Here is a 27,239-nt window from a genome sequence, read left to right on the forward strand (position 1 = left end):
TGTGTGGAATCAAAGTATGCTAAGCATTCGTATAATTCTATTGAAAGGAATTTCAATCCCTTAAACTAAATCCACACTAACATTTATGCGATGAAGTCAACACCATCTCGAGGTGAGAAAAAGTATTTTATAACTTTTATTGACGATTGCACTAGGTACTATTTTGTCTATTTACTAAACAGTAAGGATGAAGCAATAGATCCATTTAGGCCATATAAAACAGAAGTTAAAAATCAGTTAGAGAAAAAGATCAAAACAATAAGAAGTGATAGGGATAGAGAATATGAATTTCCCTTTGTAGAAATATGTGTAGAGAATGAAATTGTCCATCAAATAACGGCCATGTATTCACCTCAATCTAATGGAATTGCGGAATAAAAAAATGAACTTTAAAAAAATAATGAATGCCTTACTAATAAGTTCAGGTTTACCGCAAAACTTGTGGGGGAAAGTGATCCTTACATCTTACTAAATACCTAATAGAGTGCCCCAAAATAAGACGCTATCAATTCCATATGAGAAATGGAAAGAAACAAAACCCAACTTGAAATATTTCAAAGTGTGAAGGTGTCTAGCGAAGGTCCAAGTTCCTATGTTGAAAAGGGTAAGGATGGGACCAAATAAGGTGGACTGCATGTTCATAGGATATGCTAAAAGTAGTAAAGCAAGTCGGTTTTTGGTTCATAAGTCCAATCATCCGGATATTTATGATAATAAGGTAATTGAATCAAACAATGTTGAATTCTTTGAACATATTTATCCATATTAAATTAGATATGAATAGTCTAGTGGGGGTATAAAAGACCTCGAGATGAACTAAGTGAGGATGTACATAATAATGAGAATCATAGATATAGTACACGTCAAAGAATGTCAATTTCATTTGGATCAGATTTCATAACATTTCTCTTACAAAATGAGCCTCAAACATTTAAAGAAGCAATGTCGTCTTCAGACTTATCCTTTTAGAAAGAGGTAGTCAATAGTAAGATTGATTCAATCTTAAGCAACCATACGTGAGAGTTAGTTGATCTTTCTCTAGGAGATAAACCTTTAGGTTCTAAATGGATCTTCAAAAGGAAAATAAAAGTGAATGATACTATTGATAAATACAAGACAAGACTTGTAGTAAAAGGCTTCAAATAGAAAGAAGGTCTTAATTACTTTGATACATACTCACCAGTAACAAGGATAACATTAATTCGGATGTTAATTGCCTTGGTGGCAGTATATGGTCTTGAAATCCATCAAATGGATGTAAAAACAGCATTCCTAAATGGATAATTCGAGGAATAAATTTACATTGAACATCCCAAGGGTGTTCTAGTTTTAGGTAAAAAAAAGGTGTGCAAACTGGTTAAGTCACTCAATGGACTAAAACAAGAACCTAAATAGTAGCATGCAAAGTTTGACCAAACCAAGTTGGAAAACCGGTTCAAGATAAATAAATGTGATAAATTTCTTTACATTAAATACATTCCAAATCACAAAGTCATTATTTGTCTGTATGTGGATAATATATTAATCATCGGTGGAGACATTTCTGATATAAATGCTACAAAAGGAATGCTTGAGAGAAAGTTTGATATGAAAGACCTTAGAGCTGCAGATGTAATATAGGAATAAGAATCCATAGAACTCCACAAGGGTTGGCATTGTCACAGTTTCATTACATTAAAAAGGTACTTGACAAATTCAAGTTTTTGGAATTTGGTATTGCTAAGACTCCATTAGATGTGAGCTTCGTACTTTAAAAGAATGAAGGTAAAAGTGACTCACAGTTGGAATACGCGAGAGTGTTGGGATGTTTAATGAATATCATGAATTGTACACGGCTAGACATAGCATGTGCTATTAGTAAGCTAAGTCAGTACACAAGTAATCCCAATAAAACTCATTGGATGACAATGAAAAGAGTTTTGGGGTATCTTAAATACACTCAAGACTATTCTTCATATTATAGTAAATATCCACCGGTGCTTAAAGTATATAGTGATGCAAATTAGATCACTGGATCGAATAAAGTAAAATCCACTAGTGGATACGTATTTACTATAGGTGGAGGAGCAGTCTTTTGGAAATCGTCCAAATAGACATGTATTGCTCTCTCTACAATGGAATAGGAATTTATCGCATTAGATAAAGCCAGTGAAGAAGCAGAATGGCTCCAAAACTTTTTGGAAGATATTCCTTATTGGCCCAAACCATTGGCACCAGTATGTATACACTGTGATAGTCAAGCGACAATAAGTAGGGTAGGGAGCATTATGTACAATGGTAAATCTTTTCACATAAGATGAAGACATAATACCATTAGAGAAATTCTCTCTAGTGAAATTATCACTATTGACTATGTGAAGTCAAAGGATAATGTGTCGGATCTACATACAAAAGGCCTATCTATAGAGGGAGTTAAGATAAAATCCAAGGGAATAGGTTTACGTCCTAGGACAAGTCAGCATGACGGTAACTTTACCTAGCAGATTGGACATCCCAAGAGCTAGGTTCAATGAGAACAAACAATGTTGTGTCAGACTGGTTCAACATTATCAATAACCCAGCTCATTATCATAATGTAGACAATGTTTAGTAACTAAGTATAAGACTTATGGTGTGATGTCTTTTAATGATTATCTAAATTTGGTAGATTTGTCCAACTTAATCTATAGGATTGAACATTTAGAAATCACCTATGTGAGGGAGAAGTAGAAGTCGCTTTAAGGAGAATGTTAGTAAAGGATTATTCTCAAAGATCCCATGAAACTAGGACATGTTCATGGATGAAACGAACAAAACTGTGAGAACCATAGATGGTAAAAGGTTGGTTGTTTGACATGTATTATCTAGGTGTACAATAAAGCTCGATAGTTCAAAGATATCAAATCTACCGATTGACCGAGTGCATCTAATACATGTTCACTACAAAAAGTTCAAAGGGAAACTCACTTATCCAGATGCAATCAGTCTTTGTTTAATGATCATATATTTGTCCATAAAGTTTTACAAAGAATAGTCATTTCCCATTCATGTGGGGGATTATTTGGTTCAATTGGTGTGAATGGAAAATAGAGGGTCGCAACCTTTCGAGGAAAAGAAACACTATTTAGGAAAAGAGGGGATTATTCAGTCAGTTGTGACTGTTTAGAAAAGACATGTTGTTTCGGAATAGACATACATGACTTTTCTGAAATGATACACCTTTTCGGTGAACCATTACCTCCTTTCCGAAGAGGCACTTCATAGCTATATAAACCTACATTTTTCTACAGGTTTAGTATGAAAATTTCTGCATAGAAAAATACTTTTCTTTCTTCTAAAAACTTCGTGTCATCATCTCCCGTTGAGTGAGTTCGAAGAAAACCATACAGTTTGAGGTACCACTACATTCTGGTTGTGAAGCCATTTTATCCTGAGAGGAAAATTTCTCAACCTCGGGTACTTGAGGGGAATTATTTCCTTAAGGACACTCCATGAATTCCGAGAACTTGGCTTATTCTTCTTCATTTTTTTCTTTAAAATAAAATAACACACTTCTTTGATAGTCATATTGAACTTGTGTTGAAAAACTACATAAGTGTTCTTGATTTAATCATGAACTTGTGTTGAAGTTTTTTTGACAAAATTCAAATTGTGTACCCAAAACAACACTTCCAATCATCAACCGAATGAAATTTAACTCGTGATAAGATTTTATATCTTCAAATCACTAGTAAGTTCAAATAGAGTAGCAAGCAATAAGCTTTAATCTCCTGAAACCAAATAGTACAGATTAAGATTGTTGTCTCATGGGTACAAACTATGTTTCTATACAAACTTCAACACTTAAAGTCAAGAATAATTTTCAAGAAATACAATAAAGTTCAACACCTTCAAATACAAGTTCAAATGAATATTCAAATGAACTATCAAAATAAAGTGTTTATCAACTTTTAAGAAACAAATATTAAGCAAAAATTTATGAACGAAGTCCACTGACTTCACGGTGTGTACTAAAGAAATTTAATCCCCTCAAGTACCCGAGGTTATGGAATTTTTCCTTCCAGGATAAAATAGTTCACTTTCTGAAAGTTGTGGTACCTCAAACTTTCAAAAACTTCAAACACACTCAATGATTTAATGATCACACGAGAGTTTTAGAATAAGAAGAAGTAGATCATTTTCAACTCAAAATTGTACCTATACCTGAGGATAAGTTCAGGTATTTATAGCCAATAAGTGTCCCTTTTGAAAGGAAGCAATAGTTCACAAAAAGAGACAATTTTTCTGAAATGTCGGCTACTTGTGCCTAGTCCACACCGGATGTGTGCTGTACTTGTGGCTGCAGGTGCTATTTAGTCTATTCCAGTAGCTTCTGCATTGGATCTATTCCAGGTCTACACGCAGTTTACACTTTTGTCAAAAAAATTAATCTCAAGATCGATGATTTTTGAAATATAAATTCGATGCAAGAGATGAGAGAGCGATGATGATAGCGCGAGGAATCTCTTTGTTCTTGCCAAATATCCACATGAAAGAGTGTTTCATAGTATAAACACAAGAAAGCTTCTTTCTCCCACCAATGTGGGAGTACTTGACTTTCTTATGTGAAAGTCCCTCAAAATCATTTCCTCTATTTTCCATTCACACAACTAACTTAGAACCCAATAGTAGCATTATTTCTCATTTATATAGCTTTGTATTTCATAATTTTCTTTCTTTCCATTTACTTTATTTCCCCTGGAAGAAGTTGAACTAATCTGTATCTTAGCTCATAGAGCCTCCTCGATGGATCCCTCTTGCCTAATCATCCTTCATTATTATTGTTCCTGCAGAGCACTCAATAACTCTGCCAAGCTAAGCTTTGACAAATCTTTAGTATTCTCCAATGAAGAAATAGTTGCCTCATATCTTTTAGGTAAATTTATAAGTATCTTTTGAACTATTCAATTGTCATTAAGTTCATTTTTAAGTATCCTATAACACCCTACATTTTGGGCTAGAACAAAAACAGTCATTTCTATGCGTAGATGATTCAAAATCCATAAATTCTATGCAAATTTGGTATGTTAATCAATTATGTAGTGTGGGAACCTATTTGAGCATGAAGTGAGATCATAGAGGTCCCCTAACTCAAGGATGAGTTGAAAGCTTTACTATTGTTCGAGTTTGAGTGAGAGTCAAAACATAGGTCAAATTCAATCGATCATAACTCTTTGTATGTAATTAATTAGGACACCTAATATATATCAAATGAAATTTATTTGACTCCTCTTTGCAACGCCACTAGTTTCGCTTTAATTCGATATCAAAGTAGAAAGTTATGCTCATTTTACTTCGAAGTGTCTGTCTACCAAAATGTGATGATGAGGCTACCAACTTATCAGCTGTGTGAAGGCCCGCAGACCTGGTCGTCAGCCTAAAGAAAAGAATGGTTCAAAAAAGCCCAAAAGTGATGACCTGGGTGATGACTTATAACCTAAGTGACGACCGTCAACCCTGGTCAGCAATTGATGCAAATGCGATTTTTTTTGGGGTTCCTTAGGGGTATTTTGGTATTTCCCTCACTCCAAAAACCTTTCACTCGAATTAAATCACCCCTTAAGCATTATTAATCAATCACTATTAATTTTACAACATCAAAAACTACCTCTTCACTCTCAAAATAAGATCAAACTAAAGTTTTCCTCGAGAACAAGAAATTCAAGAAAATCAAGCCTTAAGTTCAAGATTTCTAAGGAATAAATTGAAATTAGAGTTCTTCTCTTTAAACTAATTAATTCGAGGTATGCGGGGTTTTTCTAAAATCTCATGGGCGTAGAAATCATGATTTTAAGAAAGAGGTTTTGAATTTATGAATATATTCATGTTTTAGAAGTATTGATGATATTGTTTTGGCCTTTAGGCCTTCCCCCAAATTGATTTGAAATTATATATATATATATGTAAGCATGTGTTTTAAGGTTGATGATTGAATTGAGAGAATGACTCATGAAAAAATCCCTCTCTTGTTATGATTTTCCTTTACTTATGATATGCTATGAATTATTTTGAATGCATCTTGAAAAGCATGATATGATATGTCTTGAGTAATGTTATAATTGAATTATGATTTTGATTTCAAAAGAGAGGGTTGTACATGTTGATAAATGTTGAATATCCATATAATGAAAGAGTGTATGGTTTTTCCAAAAGCACGTGACCACCATATGTTTGAAGAATTTTTGCATAGTACTGACTAATGTTTCGAAACATGAAATCACTTATACTATCTGTATGTTTGGGTGGTCTGAATTGAGTTTTTGATGAAAGAATCTTGCATGATGCATTATGGCTCAGAAATAGAACTTGCAAGTCTTGGTGTGATGACACCAACTCAGATAATGCGATGTTAATTCAAAACAAAATAGAATCCATGTTTGCAATTAGATTTTCAGATTTTGAAACTAAAATGATGCATGTTTTAGAACAGACGAAAATTAGGCATAAAGAGAGATTAAGTGGTTCCCCGAAGAATCCACATTTCAGACAACTCATTGCCCAAAACTATGATTTGCCGATCCGGGTATATTATTATACGTCGGCCTAGTGCCCTATGGCGTGTTAAACTCAAACACTCCAACCCTTGTGGAACACTTGGGCTGGGGGCTTCCCCGCCGAGTCAATGGCAGATTCCATATAGCCCATGGAATGTCTAACTTATAGAAAAGTGCCACATAACTCAGAAGTAATACAAAGATCAGAAATTTCATTAACAGAAAGGTTTTATGATTATAAAAATGCCCATGTGTTTTGGAATTTATATCTTATGTGATGTTTTATTATTAGCTCTCAACTATTTTATTTATATGAAAAGCTTTATTTTGGATTGCTCTACATACCAGTATATCTTTATTAACCTTCTACCTTCCAGGTTCTGAGGCGCAGTCTAAGGGTCCTAATAAGCAATAAATTTCTTTAGATAAAAGTGCAGAGTCCAGTCAGTGAGCCTTCAATATTTCAAAAGGCCTATTTATTTTCAGACATTTATTATCAGTTATGGTTTTGGTCTACTAGAGGCCTTGTCCCAATCCTCAGACAGTTGTTATTAGGTGTTGCTAGATGGTTTTGGATTCCATTTTCCATTGTTGAATTTATATTAGACTTATGACGATGATTCCGTTCTGTTATAAAATTCTGTATTTTCCCACTTTTATATGAATATAATGCATGATTACCAGATAGATAGGTATGCCCGGGCCTTCATGGTTTGGAATGTCTGTCATGGCCAGGGCCCCAGTTTGGATCGTGACAAACTTGGTATCAGAGCACGGTTCATAGTCTCAGGGTGTCTACGAAATTGCATCGGGTAGAGTCTTGTTTATGGGTGTGTTGCGTGCCACACTTATAAGAAGGAGGCTACTAGGAGTTTATAAATATTTCCTCTCTTTGTGATTTAGTTTGTGCTTTGGAGTCTAATATGTCCTCTAATCTGTGATCTCTTGTATTTCAGAAAATGGTCATGCCTCCCCATCGCACTAATGTTAATGCCCAAATTGTGAGGTTCGTCCCACTCATGGGATGAGGACTAGAAATAGAGCTCAGACTTCAGAGATTTATGTAATTCCGGAAGTTCTACCTTCTCAGACAAGCCCACCCAGGGCACCTAGAGCTTCCCAAATAGGGACTAAACTCACTCAACCTCGTAAGAGAGAGGTATCTAATGTCGAATTCAGATAGTTCATTTACATTCTTGGACAGTTGATGGCCACATAAACTCAATGGTCGGAAGATGTTAGGTCTGTATCGGTTACATCTAAGGCTACTAGGATGGGTCAGTTCATCAGGATAAACCCGCCCAAGTTTACTGGTACTAAGGTAGAAGAGGATCCATAAGAGTTTGTGGAAGATATGGAGAAGATCTTTAAGGTGATGCATGGAGATGAGATAGAGGGGTTGAGTTAGCATCTTACCATCTTAAGGATGTACCAAACCAATGGTATAATGAGTGGGAGGATTCTAAGGGTGAGAGTGCTGAGCCCACGGTATGGGACAAGTTTATGGAAGCCTTTCTTGATCGGTTCTTTCCTCTTAAGTTAAGGGAGCCCAAAGCTGAGCATTTTATAAACCATAAGCAAGGAAAAATGAGTGTCAAGGAGTACACTCTGATGTTCAATAAACTGGCTCGTAATGCTCCAGAAATGGCTAGTAATATGAGAGCCTAAATGAGAAAAATTGAATCCAACATTTTGGATGACTTAGTGCTCGAATGTAAGAGGGCTATGATGAATAGGGACATGGAATTATCTAGGCTATCAGTGCACATACAGAAGGTAGAGGAGTAGAGAAAGAGAATCATAGAATATAGGGAGAAGGACAGGCAAGCAAAGAGAGCCAAAACTGCTGACCAGGACCACAGTTAGCCACAGAAAGATAATTGGGGAAATAAATGGCAAAAGAAAATGAATTGGGGTAATGCTCAGTCTGAAGCTAGTGCCCCAGTGCCTAACCTCCAGTAGACCAACGACCTCCAAGTTTCCAAACTAATCATTGATCTAGGGCACAAGATACCCAGTCACAAGGCAGCGTAGCTCAGCAGTATCGTATCTTTTCATAGTGTGAGACCTGCGGTAAGTATCATCCAGGAAAGTGTCAGCTGGGTTCACTGGTATGCTATTCATGTGGTTAGTCGGGTCACTTCCAGAGATATTGTCCTTCGTCTAGAAGAAATGTTGGTGGTGCCAAATCTTAGATAAATTCTTCCACACCACCACTACCTTAAAAGGGCGCCACTTTTGGTGTCGGGAGCAGTCGCAACCGGTTATATGCCTTGACTAACTGAAAGGAGGCGGAGGCCTCACTAGATACAGTTACCGGTATGTTACAAATCTTTTCCTATGATGTTTATGTACTACTTGATCCTGGTTCTACCTTGTCTTATGTGACCTCTTATGTGGCTGTTGGTTTTTTAGTTGAGCTAGATATAATTTCAGAACCTTTTCTGTGTGTCCACTTCGGTGGGTGATTTTGTTGTGGCTAGGAGGGTGTATACAAATTGTGGGGTGACTATTTGTGGTCGGGATATCGTTGCAGACCTCATAGACCTAAACATGATTAATTTTGATGTTATTCTTGGGATGGACTGGCTTCATTCGTGCTATGCCTCACTAAATTGTAGAACCTAAAAAGTCACTTTTTCTTTCCCAAATGAACCAGTTGTAAAGTGGGAGGAGCATTCTTTAGCACCCACAGGGGACTTTATATCTTACGTCAGAGCTCATAAACTTTTTTCTAAGGGTTGTTTATATCATCTTATTCGGGTTAAGGATTCGAGTTCTGAAAGACCTTCTCTTTAGTCCGTCCCTATGGTGAATGAATTCCCAAAATTTTTTCCAGATGATCTCCCAGGGATACCACCCAATAGGGAGATAGATTTTGGTATTGACTTGTTGTCAGAAACCCATCCCATTTCTATTTTGCCATATAGAATGGCTCCTGCAAAACTGAAAGAGTAGAAAGAACAGCTAGCAAATCTTATAGACAAAGGTTTTATCCATCCTAGTGTTTCTTCCTGGGGTACACCTATACTATTTGTTAGAAATAAAGATGGTTCCCTACGTATGTACGTAGATTACCGCCAGTTGAATAAGGTCACTGTTAAGAATAAATATCCTTTTCCTAGAATTGATGACCTTTTTGACCAGCTTCTGGGTGCTAGATATTTTTCAAAGATAGACCTTTGTTTGGGATACCATCAGTTGAAGGTTAGAGAGTCAGATATTTCCAAAACAACTTTTCAAACCAGATACGGTCATTATGAATTCTTAGTCATGTCCTTTAGATTGACTAACACCCCTGCAGCTTTCATGGATCTGATGAATAGAGTGTTCCTTCAGTTTCTAAACCTATTTGTGATAGTTTTCATTGATGATATTCTAATTTATTCCAAGAGTGACGAGGATAATGCCAATCACCTCTGAATTATCCTTCACACTCTTAGAGATCATAAAAATTCTCCAAATGTGAATTTTGGTAGAGTGATATTGCATTCTTGGGGCATATTATGTCTAGTTACGGGATTGAGGTGGATCCCTAAAAGTTTGAGGTAGTGAGAAAATAGCCTAGACCCACAACTCCAACTAAAATTCAGAGCTTCTTGGATTTAGCAGGGTATTATAGAAGATTTGTAGAGAGCTTTTCTTCCATAGCTGCTCCACTTACTAAGTTGACTCAGAAAAGCGTGAAGTTTGTGTGGTCTGACTCCTATGAGAATAGTTTTGAGATGTTGAAAGACAAATTGACTACTTCACCTATTCTAACTCTTATGAAAGGTAAAGAGGGGTTTTTTGTGTATTGTGATGCATCCCTTGTGGGACTTGGGTGTTTACTTATGCATCACGGTAAGGTAGTGGCTTATGCATCTAGGCAGTTAAATGTGCATGAGCGAAATTACCCCAATCATTACTTGGAGTTAGCAGCTGTGGTGTTTGCGCTTAGAATTTGGAGGCATTATCTTTATGGGGTGTATGTTGATATTTTCACTGACCATAAGAATTTATGGTATGTTCTCTCGCAGAAAGAATTGAACCTCAGGTAAAGGTGTTGGATGGAATTGCTTAAGGATTATGACATGAGCCTGCACTATCATCCGGGCAAGGCAAATATGGTAGCTAACGCCCTTAGCAGGTTGTCAATAGGCAAACTTTCTCATGTTGAAGAACGGAAAAGAGAGATGGTGAAAGATATTCACCGACTTGCAAATCATAAAGTGCGACTCTTAAATTTTGAAGATAGATGGGTGGTTGTTCATGAGATAGCTAAAACATTCCTTTGTACTAAAGTTAAAGAGAAGCAGATCGAAGATCCCATCTTGATGTACATTAAGAAAGATGTGGGTCAATAGAAGGTGATGTCCTTTAAAATTGGTAGTGATGGTATTTTGAGATATCAGGGCAGATTATGTGTGCCAGATGTAGATGGTCTGAGGAAGAGAATCCTTGATTAAGCTCACACTTCGAGGTATGTTATTCATCCAGGCTCTACCAAGATGTATCATGATCTAAAAACCATTTATTGGTGGAATAATATGAAGCGTGATGTGGCTAACTATGTTTCCAAGTGATTAAATTGTCAGCAAGTTAAAGTGGAACATATGAAGTCAGGTGGTACTTCTCAAGAGATAGACTTGCCTTTGTGAAAGTGGGAAATGATCAATATGGACTTTATTATGGGACTTCTGAGGTCCCAAAACTAGTATGATTCCATTTGGGTGATTGTCGATCGGCTGACTAAGTCAGTCCATTTTCTGCCTGTTTGAACTAACTATTTGGGAGAAGACTATGCTAAGATCTACATTGAGGAAATAGTCAACTTACATGGGGTACTTGTATCCATCATATCTGACCGTGGTACGCAATTTTCTTCACAGTTTTGGAGGACTTTTCAGAGAGGTTTAGGTACCCAAGTGAACCTAAGTACTGTGTTTCACCCTCATATGGATGGGCAAGATGAGTGCACCATTCAGACCCTTAAGGATATGTTGAGAGCCTTTGTAATTGATTTCAAGGGTAGTTGGGTAGATCACTTGCCACTAATAGAGTTTGCATATAATAATAGCTACCGTGTCAGTATTAAGATGGCCCCTTTTGAAGCATTGTATGGAAGAAGATATAGGTCACCTATAGGGTGGTACGAAATTGGTGAGAAGCATTTGTTTGGGCCTAATCTTGTTCATCGGGCGATGGAGGATGTGAAAATCATTAGAGAATGACTCAATACAACTCAGAGTCATTAAAAGTCCTATGTCGATGTTAGGAGAAGAGATTTAGAGTTTGAGGTTGGTGATTGGGTGTTTCTCAAAATTTCTCCATGAAGGAAGTCATGCATTTCAGGAAGAAAGGTAATCTGATTCCTCGCTATATAGCACCATATTAGATTTCAAGAAGGATAGGTGGAGGTGTGTATGAGTTAGAGTTTCCTGCAAGTTTGGGTTCTATTCATCCGGTATTTCGCATATCCAAGTTGAAGAACTATTTTAGAGACCATTCTCTAGTGTTACCCGTAGAAGATATCAAAGTGTTAGACTCCATATCCTATGAAGAAGAGTCCGTGGCAATCTTGTATCGCCAAGTTAAAAAACTGAGGAGCAAAGAGATAGCCTCAGTTATAGTGTTGTGGAGAAACCAAAAAATTGAAGAAGCTACTTGGCAATCGGAGGATGACATGCAAGCTAGATACCCAAACTTGTTTGATCCGGTGAATGACAAAATAAAAGGTACAATCTTTGTCTTAATTTTCCTATGGGTTAGTATGCTTGAAATCGGGGATGAATGATCCCAAAGGGAGGATAATGTAACATCCCGCATTTTGAGCTAGAACGAAAACCGTCATTTCTATGTGTAGATGATCCAAAAGCCATAAATCCTATGCAAATTTGGTATGTTAATCAATTATGTAGTGTGGAAACCTATTTGAGCATGAATTAAGATCATAGAGGTCCCCTAACTAATGGACGAGTTGAAAGCTTTCCTATCGTTCGAGTTTGAGTGAGCTTCAAAACTTGGGTTAACTTCAATCAACCATAACTCTTTTTATATAACGAATTAGGAGGCCTACTATGTATCAAATGAAAGTTCTTTGAGTCCTCCATCTAATGCCACTGGCTTCGCTTTAATCCGATATCGGAGTAGAAAGTTATGCTCATTTTACTTCAAAGTGTTTGTCTGCGAAAACATGATGACGAGGCCGATGACTTATCAGCTGTGTTATGGCCCGTCAGACCTAGTCATCCGCCTAAGGCAGTGAATGGTTAAAACCAGCCCAAAAGTGATGACCTGGGTGACGACTTATCACCTGAGTGATGGCCTGTAAACCCTGGTCATCAACTGATGCAAATATGCAATTTTTTTTGGGTTCCTTAGGGGTATTTTGGTCTTTTCCTCACTCAAAAAACCATTCACATAAATTAAATCACCCCTTAACCATTATTAATCAATCACTATCAGTTTAAAATATCAAAAACTTTCTCTTCACTCTCAAAATAAGATCAAACTAAGGTTTTCTCCAAGAACAAGAAATTCAAAAAAATCAAGCCTTAAGTTCAAGATTTTCAAAGAACGAATCGAGATTCGAGTTCATCTCTTTAAACTAATTAATTTGAGGTACACAGGATTTTTCTAAAATCTCATGGGCATAGAAATCATGATTTTAAGAAAGAGATTTTGAATTTATGAATATATTCATGTTTTAGAAGTATTGATGATATTGATTTGGCCTTTAGGCCTTCCCCCAAATTGATTTGAAATTATATGTTGATGTAAGCATGTGTTTTAAGGTTGATGATTGAATTTAGAGTATGACTCATGAAAAAATCCCTCTCTTGTTATGATTTTTCTTTACTTATGATATGTTTTGAATTGTTTTGAATACAACTTGAAAAGCATGATATGAAATATCTTGAATAATGTTATAATTGGGTTATGATTTTGATTTCCAAAGATAGTGTTGTACATGTTGATAAATGTTGAATATGCATATAATGAAAGAGTGCATGGTTTTGCCAAAAGCACGTGACTACCATTTATTTGAAGAATTTTTGCATAGTTTTTACTTATGTTTCGGAACATGAAATCTCTTATACTATCTGTATGTTTGGGTGGTCTGAATTGAGTTTTTGATTAAAGAGATGCATTATGGCTTAGAAATAGGACTTGCAAGTCTTTGTGTGATGACACCAACTCAGATAAAGCCATATTAATTCAGAATAGAATAGGATGCATGTTTGCAATCAGATTTTCAGATTTTGAAACTAGAATGATGCATGTTTCAGAACAGACTAAAATTGGGTATAAAGAGATATTTGGTGGTTCCCGAAGAAGGCACGAGTTCATAAAACTCATTGTCCAAAATCGTGATTTGCTGATCCAGGTATATTATTACACGCTGGCCTTATGCCCTGTGGCGTGTCAGACTCAGACACTCCAACTCTTGCAGCACACTTGGGCTGGGAGCTTCCCCACTGAGTCAATGGCGGATTTCATATAGCCCGTGGAATATCAGACTTATAAGGAAGTGCCACCTAACTCAGAAGTAATACAAAGATCAAAAATTGCATTGGCATAAAGGTTTTATGATTATCAAAAATGCCCATGTGTTTTGGAATTTATATCCTATGTGATGTTTTATGATTAGCTCTCAACTATTTTATTTATATGAGAAGTTTTATTTTGGTTTGCTCTGCGTACCAGTACATCTGTATTGACCCCCTACCTTCCAGGTTCTGAGGAACAGTCTAGGGGTCCCGATAAGCAGTAGATTTCTTCAGACAGGAATGCAGAATCTAGTCGGTGAGCCTTTTATATTTCAGAAGGCCTATTTATTTTTATACATTTATTATCAGTTATGGTTTTGGTCTACTGGGGGCCTTGTCCCAATCCTCAGACAGTTGTTATTAGTCATGTAGTACATATTTCCCAGACGGTTTTCAGGTGTTGCTAGGTTGTTTTGGATTCCATTTTCCATTGTTGAATTTATATCAGACTTATGACTATGCTTCCATTCTGTTATAAAATTCTGTATTTTCCCTCTATTATATGAATTTTGTGCATGATTACCAGATAGATAGGGATGTTTGGGCCTTCATGATTTGGTATGTCCGTCACGGCCAGGGCCCCGGTTCAGGTCATGACATATCCTTACCTTAATTGCAATCCAAAGTAGTTTCTCAAAAAAGATCCTTAATTATTTCGGATTCCTTCCTTTGCTGCATCTAGAATTATCTAACCAAGTTTTGTACTTTAATTCCTTTTATTTTTTCATCTTCCCCTTACTCTTTCTTGATTAAATTCCAGATTTCTTTGTTTGACTTACATGTCATTAAAATGGTGTGAGAAACAGCAGCAAAAAGACAATATTTAGCACTGGATTTTGTTGTCTTCCTTTTCTTGTGAATTTTAATCTAAGCCATAGTTGGGTTCCTCGACAGAGGAAGCACTTCGTAGTTTTCCTTGATAGCCTCCCACAAATCACAAACCTCCAAATAAGCTTGCATTTTCACTCCCAAGGCTTGGTAGTTTTCTCCGTCGAATGTGGACCCATAGAAAAAAAAGAACCTACATTCTTAATTGATTCAACAGTGTCTTGCAGCAACGGTTTTGATAAACACTAAAAAAAAAACACCGCAAGTCTCTCGCAAGTGCCTTATGAAGTAGGGCTCTGATACCAAAGTTATTAACTGAAGCACTAAGATGAATTTAACTGGAATAATTGTTTTATTGAACTTCAAGCTATCTAAAATAAATAAAGAAGCCGTACAACTTAAATAGAAAATGGACTGCTAGAAGACTACATATATGCCTAGAAATAGGAGCAACTATAACTAGGATAATGACTAAAGGAATAAACTGCTATTCTATAAATCTGCTCAGGACTTTTACCCATTCCTAATAGATCCTGAAACACATTTAACAACATATGGGCTATGGGTAACCTAATTCTGAAAGAAAACTATTATTTTACCTAAGGGGCCAAAGTTATTTTTTGAGCCTGGAATGAAAGCATAGAAATATGGGTGTCTACGGACACATATACTCATGTAGATTAAGTATTTGACCAGATTGGGGATATTCGGAGGTGTTGCAGAAGGGAAAGTCTGTACTTTGACCTTTTGGGCTCCGATTAAAGCAAGTTTATACTTTTCTTGACTCTTTATAAAGTGTTGGTATACCAATTGACTTACTTAAGGGGCAACTGGAAATGTCGATCCGTATATATGAAATGACAAGCATTTATGTAGGTACCAGTACCATGATATATATGAGAAAGATGATGACAATCTTCTTGATTGATGAATTTTGTCATCGTGAGCATGACTCTTAATATATTGACTTGGCATGATGTTTATGTTGCTCAGCTGAAGTTGATGAATTGATTTTGGCTGACTATCTGTAGATGAATTGCTTACTAGGTAATTTTTCACAGCGCCTACTCTCATTTTAAATTGCTTGGAGTTTATTATGGTTGTTTATGTTGAGGATTAAATATGGTGTAGAATTTGTTGTGTTTACATTACATCTCATGTATACTGACATTGTGGAAGTTAAAGGATCTCAATAGAATTAAGTCACAATCTACATATGAAATTGTGTGGCTATACATATTTAACTGAAACTGAATTGAAGCATCATACTTGAGCAAAAATTCTAGTGTAATAATCACACTCTCTTCATATTGCATCAAATTAGTTATAAATAAAAAAACCAAGCATATTAATGTTGACATTCATTTTATTCGTGAGAAGATTTAGAAAATAATGATTTACACTATCTACATGAAGTCAAGAGACCAACTAGCTGATTTGCCCACAAAGGTGTTTAAAAGAACACGGTCGATTATCATTATAACTAGGCATGATCAACATCTATATTCCATCTTGAAGGGGAGGGTCACAGAATACAGATAGTCATCATTCTTAGTGATGTACCTAACCACATTTAAATAGCCAACTTGTAGGAATCCTTTATTCTTAGAGGACTGACATGAGTACAATATCACTTTGGAGAGTCATAGCAACATAGTTTGGTATCATTTGAAACAGCTTCAGCTAGATTTCTGGGCCAGCAAAGTTTCTAAGAACTTCCCCACATAATCCAGGCCACAGTGTGTCTTCACAACGGGTAATATGAAGGGGACTTCCAAAGAGAATTCTGAAATAGATTCGTCGAGCTTGCCCCAAAGTTGGAGTTGTTCACGTGCTGCTTTAATGGCTGCTCTTGTTGCACAATGGACTAAAGCTGCTAGAAGTAGTGGCGATTCACCAGATGCTGGAAAAAATTAATTACATTAAGATTCAATGGGATGTATGAACAAAAGAGAATTCAAATTTGAAGTTTATGTGTTTCTACAGTGATCTCAAGTTAGTATACAACAATAACTGAGTTCACTATTTAACTATTTATAGATATCTAGTGGGTTTCTCAATATATATATATATATATATATTGATAGTTATTACCTTCCTGTGAACTCGTAGATGAACTCTGGATCCTGTGTATGAGTGAATATACATGTACCATGTCAATCCAAAGTAAGAATGAAAGATTCATATCATTAGTGCTTTAAGAATCACTTGAAACAGATTTACAATGGTTTCCGCTAAACCTAGTGAAGAATGTGTTCGAAGAAATTTTCATGATGCTCATGGTTATAAACGACCAAGCAAAGAACTTGGCAAAGTTATATTACACAAGGGAAATGAAAGTAAATGAAGAAAGAATTATACTTTTGGATGAGAGAACGCGTTTTTTGTGATGTCCACTGTTTAAGACTTGAACATTGAAATTCTGGGGATAGTCGGGATCTTGTACATCCAAGTGCTATTTGAGACAATTAACCCATCTTCATTTGTAATATATTCTTCGTGCATGAATAAACCAATTCCATGTACGAAAGCCCCTTCAATCTACAAGGAAAAGAAAAAAAAGCAACTGCAACTATGTAAAACAGTCATGTGGTCAAGAATTCGATAGTTCTGACATTTGAATGACCAGCTCCAATAAATGATTCATCTCACTAACAACAAAATCCTAAATGTACAAAAAAGGGAAGGACTTGTCCCATATCAACAGCAGGATTCAAGCTCTGCCTACAGTCATAAACAATATCCGACTGTAAAATGGTAGTCTCTCCGGTCAGAACATCTATCTCTACCTGTAAAAAGAGTATTACTTTTACTTAGCCATATGAAGTTTCTGCAGAATATATATATATAGAAAATTGATAATCATAATATGATTCACTTTCAAGATATCTTGGTAGTGAAATGGTAGACATGTGAGACTCAAAATCTCGTACTTAGGAGTGTGGTGCTTCGAGTCCTGTTCAATGCATAATATGTTAGGATCGATTTGCTTCTACACACACTATAGATCTGTGGGGAGGATGAAGAAAGATGAGAGAGAGAGTTCATGAAGAGAGAGAGAGAGAAATGATTTTGTGGTAACACCTGTTGGTAAACTCCACGGCAGACGGGCTATTTATATTAATGATTTAGAGTATCTACAGTTACATAGAGAAAAATGAGAGTAAAAGTTACAGTGCTACGGTGCCTAAATTTGGGTGAACATTAATATATAATCAGTACATCACATATTAATCATGCTCCACACCTAACAATTCTCCCACTTGGAGACTGATTCTGTCATCCAAGAATTACATTCTCAAAAAAAAAAAAAATGTTCCTCCATCATCAATATCTTCTCTGCTACGCAAAATATGTAAACACAACTACAGAAGAATAACTAAGCTTTTGCACAACCTTAGTTTACCAACATTAACATATTTTTTTGACATGTCTACTGGATTCTTTGCACCCTCTATCTTTTCTAAACACATATCACCATCTTCCACTGCCCTGCGAATGAAATGGTATCGTCTTCTAATGTGCTTCATCTTCGAATGATAGTCTGGGTTCTTTAACAACTGTATGGCACTCTGGCTATCTGTGTGTGAAGAATCTTCTCACAATGCTTCTTGCCCAATTCTTCCAGATAATTTGTCTATCATATCATCTCCTTTCCTTCTTCAGCTATTGTCATATACTCAACCTCAGTAGATGAAAGAACAACACAATTTTGAAGTCTGAACATCCAACTCACTTCTGTACCACCTATGGTGTAAATGTATCCGAATGTGCTCTTGCTCAAGTCCACATCTCCACAAAGATCATCATCAACAAAACCTTGCAAAATCACCTTGCCATTGCCAAAACAAAGTGAAGTACAAGATGTACCTCCCAGATATCTAAGAAACCACTTCACAGCTTCCCAATGCTCCTTCCCGGGATTTTCCATGTACCTGCTAACAACTCCCACTACATGTTCTATGTTAGGTTTAGTGCAGACTATAACATACATCCGACTCCCAACTGCAGAAGCATATGGAACAAGTGCCATATCCTTCCGCTCCTGAGCTGTCTTCGGTGACTGCTCCTTTGACAATTTTATGTGATTTTCCAATAGAGTATTCCTGGGTTTAGCATCATTAACTCTGAATCTGGCCAGCACCTTCTCAATGTACTGCTTTTGAGATATATTCAAAGTGCCAGCAGACCTATCCCGAGAAATCCTCAGCCCAAGAATCTGCTTCGCTGCACCTAAGTCTTTCTTCTCAAACTCAGAAGAAAAACTTGCCTTCAATAGTTTATCTCCTTTATACTGGATCCTTCAATCAACATATCATCCATTAGTGTATTTCTTTAAGTAGCAACACAGATCCTTTTCACTCCTGCGAAAGTCACTCTTGCACATAAAGGATTCAAACTTATTGTACCACTATCTAGGTGCTTGCTTTTGCCCATACAAGATCATGTTAAGCTTGCACACCATGTTTTCCTTGCCTGGAACTACAAACCTCTCTGGTTGCAGCATATAGATTTCGTTATCTAATTCTCCATGAAAAAACACAGTTTTTACATCTATTTGCCCAAGATGAAAATTCTCCGATGCAATAATACTCAATAAAATTTGATAGTAGTCAATTTCACAATAGGAGAAAATATTTAATCATAATCAATACATTTTCTTTGTGAATATCCTTTAACTACTAAGCGATCCTTGAACCTTCTTTTTCCATGTAGTTCTGCCTTGATTCTGAACACCCACTTGTTCAACAAATCTCTCTTTCCTAAAGGTAACTGAGTCAACATCCAAGTGTTATTCTTCTCAAGTGAGCTCATCTTATCATCCATGGCTTTCTCCTACTTGATTGAATCCTCCACCTGTAGTGCCTCAACAACAGACTCTGGTTCCCCTTCGTCAGTCAGCAACAGATAATTTAATAATGGTGAATACCTATTTGGTGCTCTAATGGTCCTGGATGATCTCCTCCAAACCTGTTCAGGTGTCACTTGCTCTACCTCTAGTTCTTTAACGACAGTCTCTGAAGTTTGTTGAGTTTCTTCTGTAACATCTTTGGGTGCACTCTTCATCAACTCAAGCTCAACTCTCACTTGCTTTGTAGTCTCTTGAACTTTTTGCTCTCTGTCCTTATACAGGACATTTTCATCAAATGTCACATCACAATGTCTTAGGATCTTTTTGTTCCTATCAACCCAAAACCTGTAGCCAAATACGTCAGAACTATAACCTATAAAGTAGTAGTTTATACTTGTAGAATCAAGCGTATCTCTCTTTTCTGGATCAACATGAACATAAATAGTGCAACCAAAAGTTCTCAAATATGAATACTTGAGTTCTTTTCCTGTCCATACATCTTCTAAAATCTTGAACCCCAGAGGAACTGATGGACCCCTATTGATCAAGTATGCATATGTACTCACAGAATCTTCCCAAAATGACTTAGGCAGCCCACAGTGTATTCTCATGCTCCGTGCACGCTCATTCAATATTTTGTTCATCCTTTCAGTAACTCCACTTTGCCTTGTCTTCTCGAGAACTATCCTTATCAATCTAATTCCCTCAGCTGCACAAAATTATTTGAACTCTGACTTATCATATTCTCCTCCATTGTCAAACCTCAGGCATTTGATTTTCAAACCAGTCTAATTTACAACTTTAGCTTTACACCTCTTGAATGTAGCAAACACATCTAACTTGTGTTTCAAGAAGTAAACCCATACCTTTCTTCTGAAATCATTAATGAAGGTGACATAGAATCTGGATCCACCAAGTGATGAAACAGGAGATGGTCCCCATATGTATGGACCATTTCCAATCGTACTTTCTTTGTCTCTCTCACAGTCTTCGTGAAGCTTACTCATTTCTATTTGCCCATAACATAGCTCTCACAAAGACCCATATCAACAGATTTCACCCCCTCTAAAGCTCCTTTTGCAGCCAACATCTTTATTTCTTTGGCACTTATTTGTCTAAGTCTGTTGTGCCATAGACATAAATTGGAAGCACCCTCAGCAACAAAAGCCATGTTTATACACCCTACAGTGGTGTACAAAGTTCCAATTTTTGTGCCACGCGCTACAACCATAGCACCTTTCACAACCTTCCACGAACCTTTCCCAAACAATGTTGTGTAGCCTGTGCTATCCAACTAAATAATAGAGATTATATTCTTCTTGAGATCAAGAACATATCTGATATTCTCCAATGTCCATTGATTTCCAGCTGGATATTTTATGCAGACATCCCTTTTTCCTTCAATTGCCCACGACTTGTTGTCAACAAGATACACCTTTCCAAAATATCTAGACTTGAAATTTTGAACAATTCCTTGCTTGGAGATGAATGAAAAGATGCACCATATCCAGTATTCAACCGGGCTATCCATACTAAGGATTAGAGCAGCCTCAATATCTTCTGCTGAATTAACATAATCATTATCATCTCAAGATTTCTAATTGTTTTTCTTCTTAGGTTTCTTGTAATCTGTCCAAAAGTGTCCTCTCTCCATAATTCCAACATGTCATGTTGGGTTTTAGAGATTTTCCATGATTCTTTAATTTTGATCTGCCATGTGTATTCTGGCCCTTCAATTGCTCTCTCCCCCTGCAGTCAACGCTGGGAGAACTACTGGATGACTCCATAATTTCTCGTTTGCAAATGATTTCACTAAGAACAACATCTCAAATTTCATCAAACTTCAGCTTCTCAGATCTACGGGAACTACTAATCACAGCAACAATAGTATCCCAAAACTCGAGCAGAGATTACATCAAAATCAATGCTTGAATTTCATCTTCAAAATTAATATCCACAGAACATAGTTGACTAACAATAATATTAAACTTATTTATATGATCAGCAACAGATCCATTCTCAGACATTTGTAAATTGAACAATCTACGCATCAAATATGCCTTATTCATCGCAGATGGTTTTTCGTATATATTTGATAGCGCCTTCAACATATCTAACATGATCTTTTCATTGACAATGTTGAATGCCATATTTCTTGACAAAGTCAACTGGATCAGCCCTAGAGCTTGTCGATCCTTGAGCTTCCATTCCTCCTCCTTCATAGACTCCGGCTTTACCCCGCTCCAGGGTTCGTGAAGATCTTTCTGGTACAGATAGTCTTCGATCTGCATCTTCCAAAAATTGAAATTGGATCCATCAAACTTATAGATTCCAAGCTTCGATCCTTCCATCTTCAGTGATCATGTGAATCTCCTAAGCTCTAATACCAGTTGTTAGAATTAATTTCCTTCTACACACACTATAGATCAGTGAGGAGGATGAATAATGATGAGAGAGAGTATGTAAGGAGAGAGAGAAATAATTTTGTGGGAAAACCGTGGGTAAACTCCACGGTGGACGGGCTATTTATATTAATGATTCAGAGTATCTATAGTTATACAGAGAAAAATAAGAATAAAAGTTACAGTGCTACAGTGCCTAAAGTTACACAGAGAACCGCGTGAACATTAATATATAATCAGTACATCACATATTAATCAAGCTCCACACCTAACATAATATATGCCCATTCTCAGTAAGAGGGCTCGATTCTGATATATTGATTCCATTCGAGCTCTTGGAATTGGAATAAAGGATCACGAAATCACTAAGAATGGGAATGCTCTTTAAAATAAAAGGTTAAATCTGGGAACGTTACCAAGACATGGATGATGGTATTAGAAAATCCACATAAGCAACAAGTTTACCTTACTGACACCAGCGCCAAAGTTCAAATAACTCCTGGAACTATATTCCGGTACATAGTAAGAATTTGTTGCTAAGATTACTGATTGTATTTATGCCTGTAAAAGAAGGGGTATGGGTGGGAGAGAACTGCAAAATCAAATGTTTAACATACGAGAAAGATTGGTTAATTGGTGTAAGTGAACAAATTATTTCTCAGGTACATGTATATGATTAGTCACTTATCAACCCAAGCTACATACATTCAATACCTTCTTTTAAGTGAATCACTTTATTGTAGTCTTCAAATTGAATTAAAGACAAAAACTTTATAGAGATTGACCCCATGACTTGCAGAGTTGAAATGTCTAAAAAAATAAAGGTAGACAAACCTAGCCAATCAACATAGCCATTTTGTTCTTGCAACTGTTTCTTTAAAGGGGTCATTCTTTCAACCATGATATTACAGAAAAGTCTAACAACTTCACATCTAGATTCCAATGTAGTGCTTCCTGATGTTAGCCTACCTTGAACTACACTTAAAGTGTCTGCTTGTATGACTCGTACTTTCTTCAGAAGGTCTTTGGCCCAACTACTTTAAATAAAACCAAGAGCATAGGTAGTCATCTGTCTAACGTTTGTCCATAGCCCTTGGACAACTTCAATCTCTCCGACCTCTACAACAATCGATCTATCTTATAGAATACTAACTTTTCCTGGGGTCGCCCGTTGCATAACTTCAAACATAATTGGCACTCAAGATATATCCCTTTTCTTCCGTGCATTTTTTTGGTTAAACTGTTCTAACATCTTGCTTCTTTGAAAAAAAACTTGACGACGCTGCCAACTTATCCACGATACTAGGCAATGTATATTCTCCTACTTCTGCTATAATATTATCATAAAATAAGTTGAGGCTTTCAAATGTATGAACATTTTTGTTTCTGACCGAGTCCACTTCCATCGACAGTAAACTTACTACATGCTCTATTATAGCTTCGGTAATATAAGATCCTTGCACATCCCCAGCTGGTGAGATTCATCTTGCATAGCTTGACATCAAAAGATAAGGCACCCCAATCATATTTTTTTAGAGAATGAATCAGACCTAATGATACGATGGGGCTCAGATCTTCTGTGATCCCAGAATTTATCAATATATCAAGATTCAATGCTGTGATTTTTCCACTCGACTTGAATCCTACAATGTACGTCACTTTAATCAGGTGTCGTCCTCCTGTGACTATCATGTCAGTGTTTCAGTTGACATATATCCTAATACGTCGCCTTAACTTGTATACTTCTAGTGCACAGGCAGTGGAAGCCTAAAATGATACATAAACTTTAAAAACAGGACCAGAGAATTGTTATTATTACTATTTCTTTGTCAAATACTCACAGGCATTGATCTGAATCCCTTTTCTCCAAAGGCACCTCCAACCCTTCTTGTGATTAAACGAATATTGTTTCCAGGACGACCGAGACAAGTGTCAATCACATGATATGCCTTCTCAGGGTTTTGGCTTGAAGTATAAACAACCATGCAGTTGTGATACGAGAATAATCATAGATATGGACTTAGGAGAGTGCGTGTTAGACCCGAGCCTTGGCATGTGAAATTGAAGTGTAAAAGAGGCCCAAAATGCACCCAAATCAGGACAAATATTACACTAGATGGGTGCCCACTCTTTGAAGGGCCTTTTGGTCATTTTAACTTATATTTTGTAATAGCTATAAAAGGAACATTGTAAGGTTTTAGAATTAGTTTATGAATTAAGTTGTAAGTCTTACAAGACAAAGAAACACAAGTCCTCTTTCCTTGAGGCACCCAAAACCGAAATTAGGGCTTAGACAAGTGTAGAATCACTTGTGTTTGCATTTGCTTGGAAACATTGATGCTTGGGAGGTAGATTCTGATCTTGTGTCTTTGTAAGAGATAGCTTTATTGTTCTATGTAGTGTTAAGGGTCCAAGAGTTACCATTCTTGGGTTCTTAACATTATACCTTCATGTGGTCTATCTATCTATCCTTTTTATTTTGTAATCTTGTATCCGTTTTGTATCTTGTATTATGAAGCCGTTTTTGTTGTTGTTGTTGTTTTTCTCATTGTTGTTTCATCTTGTGTTGTTAACTTAGTTTGTTGTTGGCTGCAAAAGGTTTCAAACACCTAGTTATATTGTCCTTCTTGAATCCGAGAGTGGTCTTCAAAAGGGTACTCGATTCTTTGAATTAGTGAACTGTTTTTGGAGTGTATTTGGACTGTTTTGAGATAATTCCGTGTGTTCCTTGGTTTTCTTGTATCATTTTGTATCAAATAATGGATTGATCTTGTTCCTACAAGATCAATCTTGGGCTTCCTTGTTAGAAAATTGAAACAAAAAAATTGTTGAAAAGCTGAAAATTTCAGAAAAATTGCAATCTGCCCATTGTTGTTGTCTTGGCCGAAATTGTGTTCTTGTGGTGTTCTTGGCCGAGATTTGTTCTTGAGTCTAGTTCTAGGAGTATTTTACTTGTCTTGTGTGTTTGTAGTGTTAGTTTTGTTCCTCACTAACACTTTGAGTCGATCCAAACTTGATCTTGAATTGTTAATATTGTTGTTGTGAACAAAGTGTGGCCAATTGGATGTTGTTGTTGTTCTAGCCTTGACCGAGTTGAAGGACTTATGTTGTGGTGGTTTTGTAGATCTTTAAAGATTGTTGTTATATTCTTGTTGTTCATCACACCCTTCACCTTTTTGTAAAATCGAAAACACAACACAAAGGGGACTTAGTCAATTGTTGTTGCTCTCCTTGTGGTCTTAGCTGTGAGATTGTTGACCTTGTTTTGGTGGACTTATTGTTCTTGGGAGATTGTTGTTGGTTTTTCTTTTTGTGGTTGTTGTGTTCTTGAAGTTCTTCACCATATTCATCACCTTGTTAATATTTAAGTGAACTTAGATCTTAAAAAGGTGAAAGACAAGGTGTAGTACTTGTTAAGTCTTGAAAGACACCCAACCACCAAATGACTTTACATTACATCTCCACCACTTTTCCATAAAACAAAGGTCAATGTTTTAAGGAAAAGTACAAGTCTAGTCAAAGACTTTTGAGTCTTGAAATTTGAATTCCAAAGACTAGTTTGTATTTCCCTTCATTGAACAATTTTCACCAAAGTAAAAAATTATAGAATTGATCAAGACTTCCAAATTTGGAAAATAAAATTGTTGAGAATCGAGGCCAATCATGGACTGCCACATCACCAATTACTATTCACCGACAAATTTTAATCTCAAATTTTAATCTTTTAGTTACATTTTGTGTCTTTAGTTTCATTTGTTGATTCCCATACTAACTTACAAGCTAGTGACCAATTACTAGATTGTGAGTTAGTTCGAAACCGTATTTTTTTTATGTGTGTGTTTACATTCCTTTGCGTGTTTCATTCTTTTGAGTTATTGTACACACTTGATTCACCTCTCAACAACTCTTGGAGTACAAGAAAGCTTACAACACTTGTGAGATTGAGTGTGAGAGATCCAAGAGACAAGAAATAAAAGAGAGAGTGAGGATGTTTATTTACAACTAATGTGTTTTCTATTTTGTAGGTAACTCCTTTGCCATAATGGACACCATTTTGGTCCACCTTAATGCTATTGCCCGAGAAATAGCTAAGTAGAATGCAGGTCTTGATAAATCGGGCTTGGATATGTCTACTATACTTGAGAGGTTGGATCGAGTGGAGAGTCGAAGGAACTCTCATGTTTCTACTCCCAAAGCTTTACCTCAAATGATCAACCCTCCAAGACCACCACTAAATGACATAGACGTAAGCTAAGCCAACAAATGCCCTCAAACCTGAGACCTAAATGAGTCACTTCCCCCTCAATTTGATCAAGTCCAACAAGAGGGACTTAGAAGCCAATTTCCTCCCAGCCAAGCTCCAGCACCAAAGCCCCCCTTACCAAATCATTCCTCTCAATCATAACTCCACTTCACCAAAACCGATATATCCATGTAGAGGAGTATGGTCGAAAGGAACATGAAGGACATGGAGACTACTACAATACTTGTATGATGGTAGGAGATTTGTTTTGGATGAGATTGAAGACAAGGCTCAAGATGGAGAGGAAGCCAAGGTTCAAAAGGAAGATGTTGGCCGAGACTTGTTGTTATTGAGCCCTCGGATTCTTCATGATTTTGTGGACTGTTTTGATTTGTTTTTGTGACTTGTTTGTGAATTGTTTTGAGTAGGTTTTCTTTGAAGTGACCAATTGAACGAGGTGAAGCCGTGAATTTATGGACAAATTCCTCTCAAGATGGAGAGGATGATACGGGAATAATCACGAATATGGAATTAGGAGAGTGTGTGTTGGACCCGATCCTTGGCATGTGCAATTAAAGTGTAAAAGAGGCCCAAAATGCACCCAAATCAGCCCATAAATTATGCTAGATGAGTGCCCATTCTTTGAAGGGCCTTTTGGTCATTTTAACTTATATTTTGTAATAGCTATAAAAGAAACATTGTAGGGTTTTAGAATTAGTTTATGAATGAAGTTGTAAGTCTTACAAGACAAAGAAACACAAGTCCTCTTTCCTTGAGGCACCTAAAACCGAAATTAGGGCTTAGACAAGTGTAGAATCACTTATGTTTGCATTTGCTTGGAAACATTGATGCTTGGGAGGTAGATTCCGA

General features: G+C 36.6%; 1 protein-coding gene across 1 annotated transcript in view; it reads right to left on the minus strand.

Annotated features, from left to right (window-relative positions):
• The window catches only part of LOC107846200 (flavonoid 3'-monooxygenase-like), a 20,462-nt gene extending 5,987 nt beyond the window's left edge, over nucleotides 1-14,475 (minus strand). The window contains exon 1 of the mRNA XM_016690646.2: nucleotides 14,397-14,475. Coding sequence (XP_016546132.2) covers nucleotides 14,397-14,475 — 79 coding nt within the window. The remainder of the gene's footprint in view (nucleotides 1-14,396) is intronic.
• Nucleotides 14,476-27,239: the final 12,764 nt, after the last annotated feature.

The sequence above is a fragment of the Capsicum annuum genome, chromosome 11, assembly GCF_002878395.1.
Source record: "Capsicum annuum cultivar UCD-10X-F1 chromosome 11, UCD10Xv1.1, whole genome shotgun sequence".
In the NCBI taxonomy this organism is placed as follows: domain Eukaryota; kingdom Viridiplantae; phylum Streptophyta; class Magnoliopsida; order Solanales; family Solanaceae; genus Capsicum; species Capsicum annuum.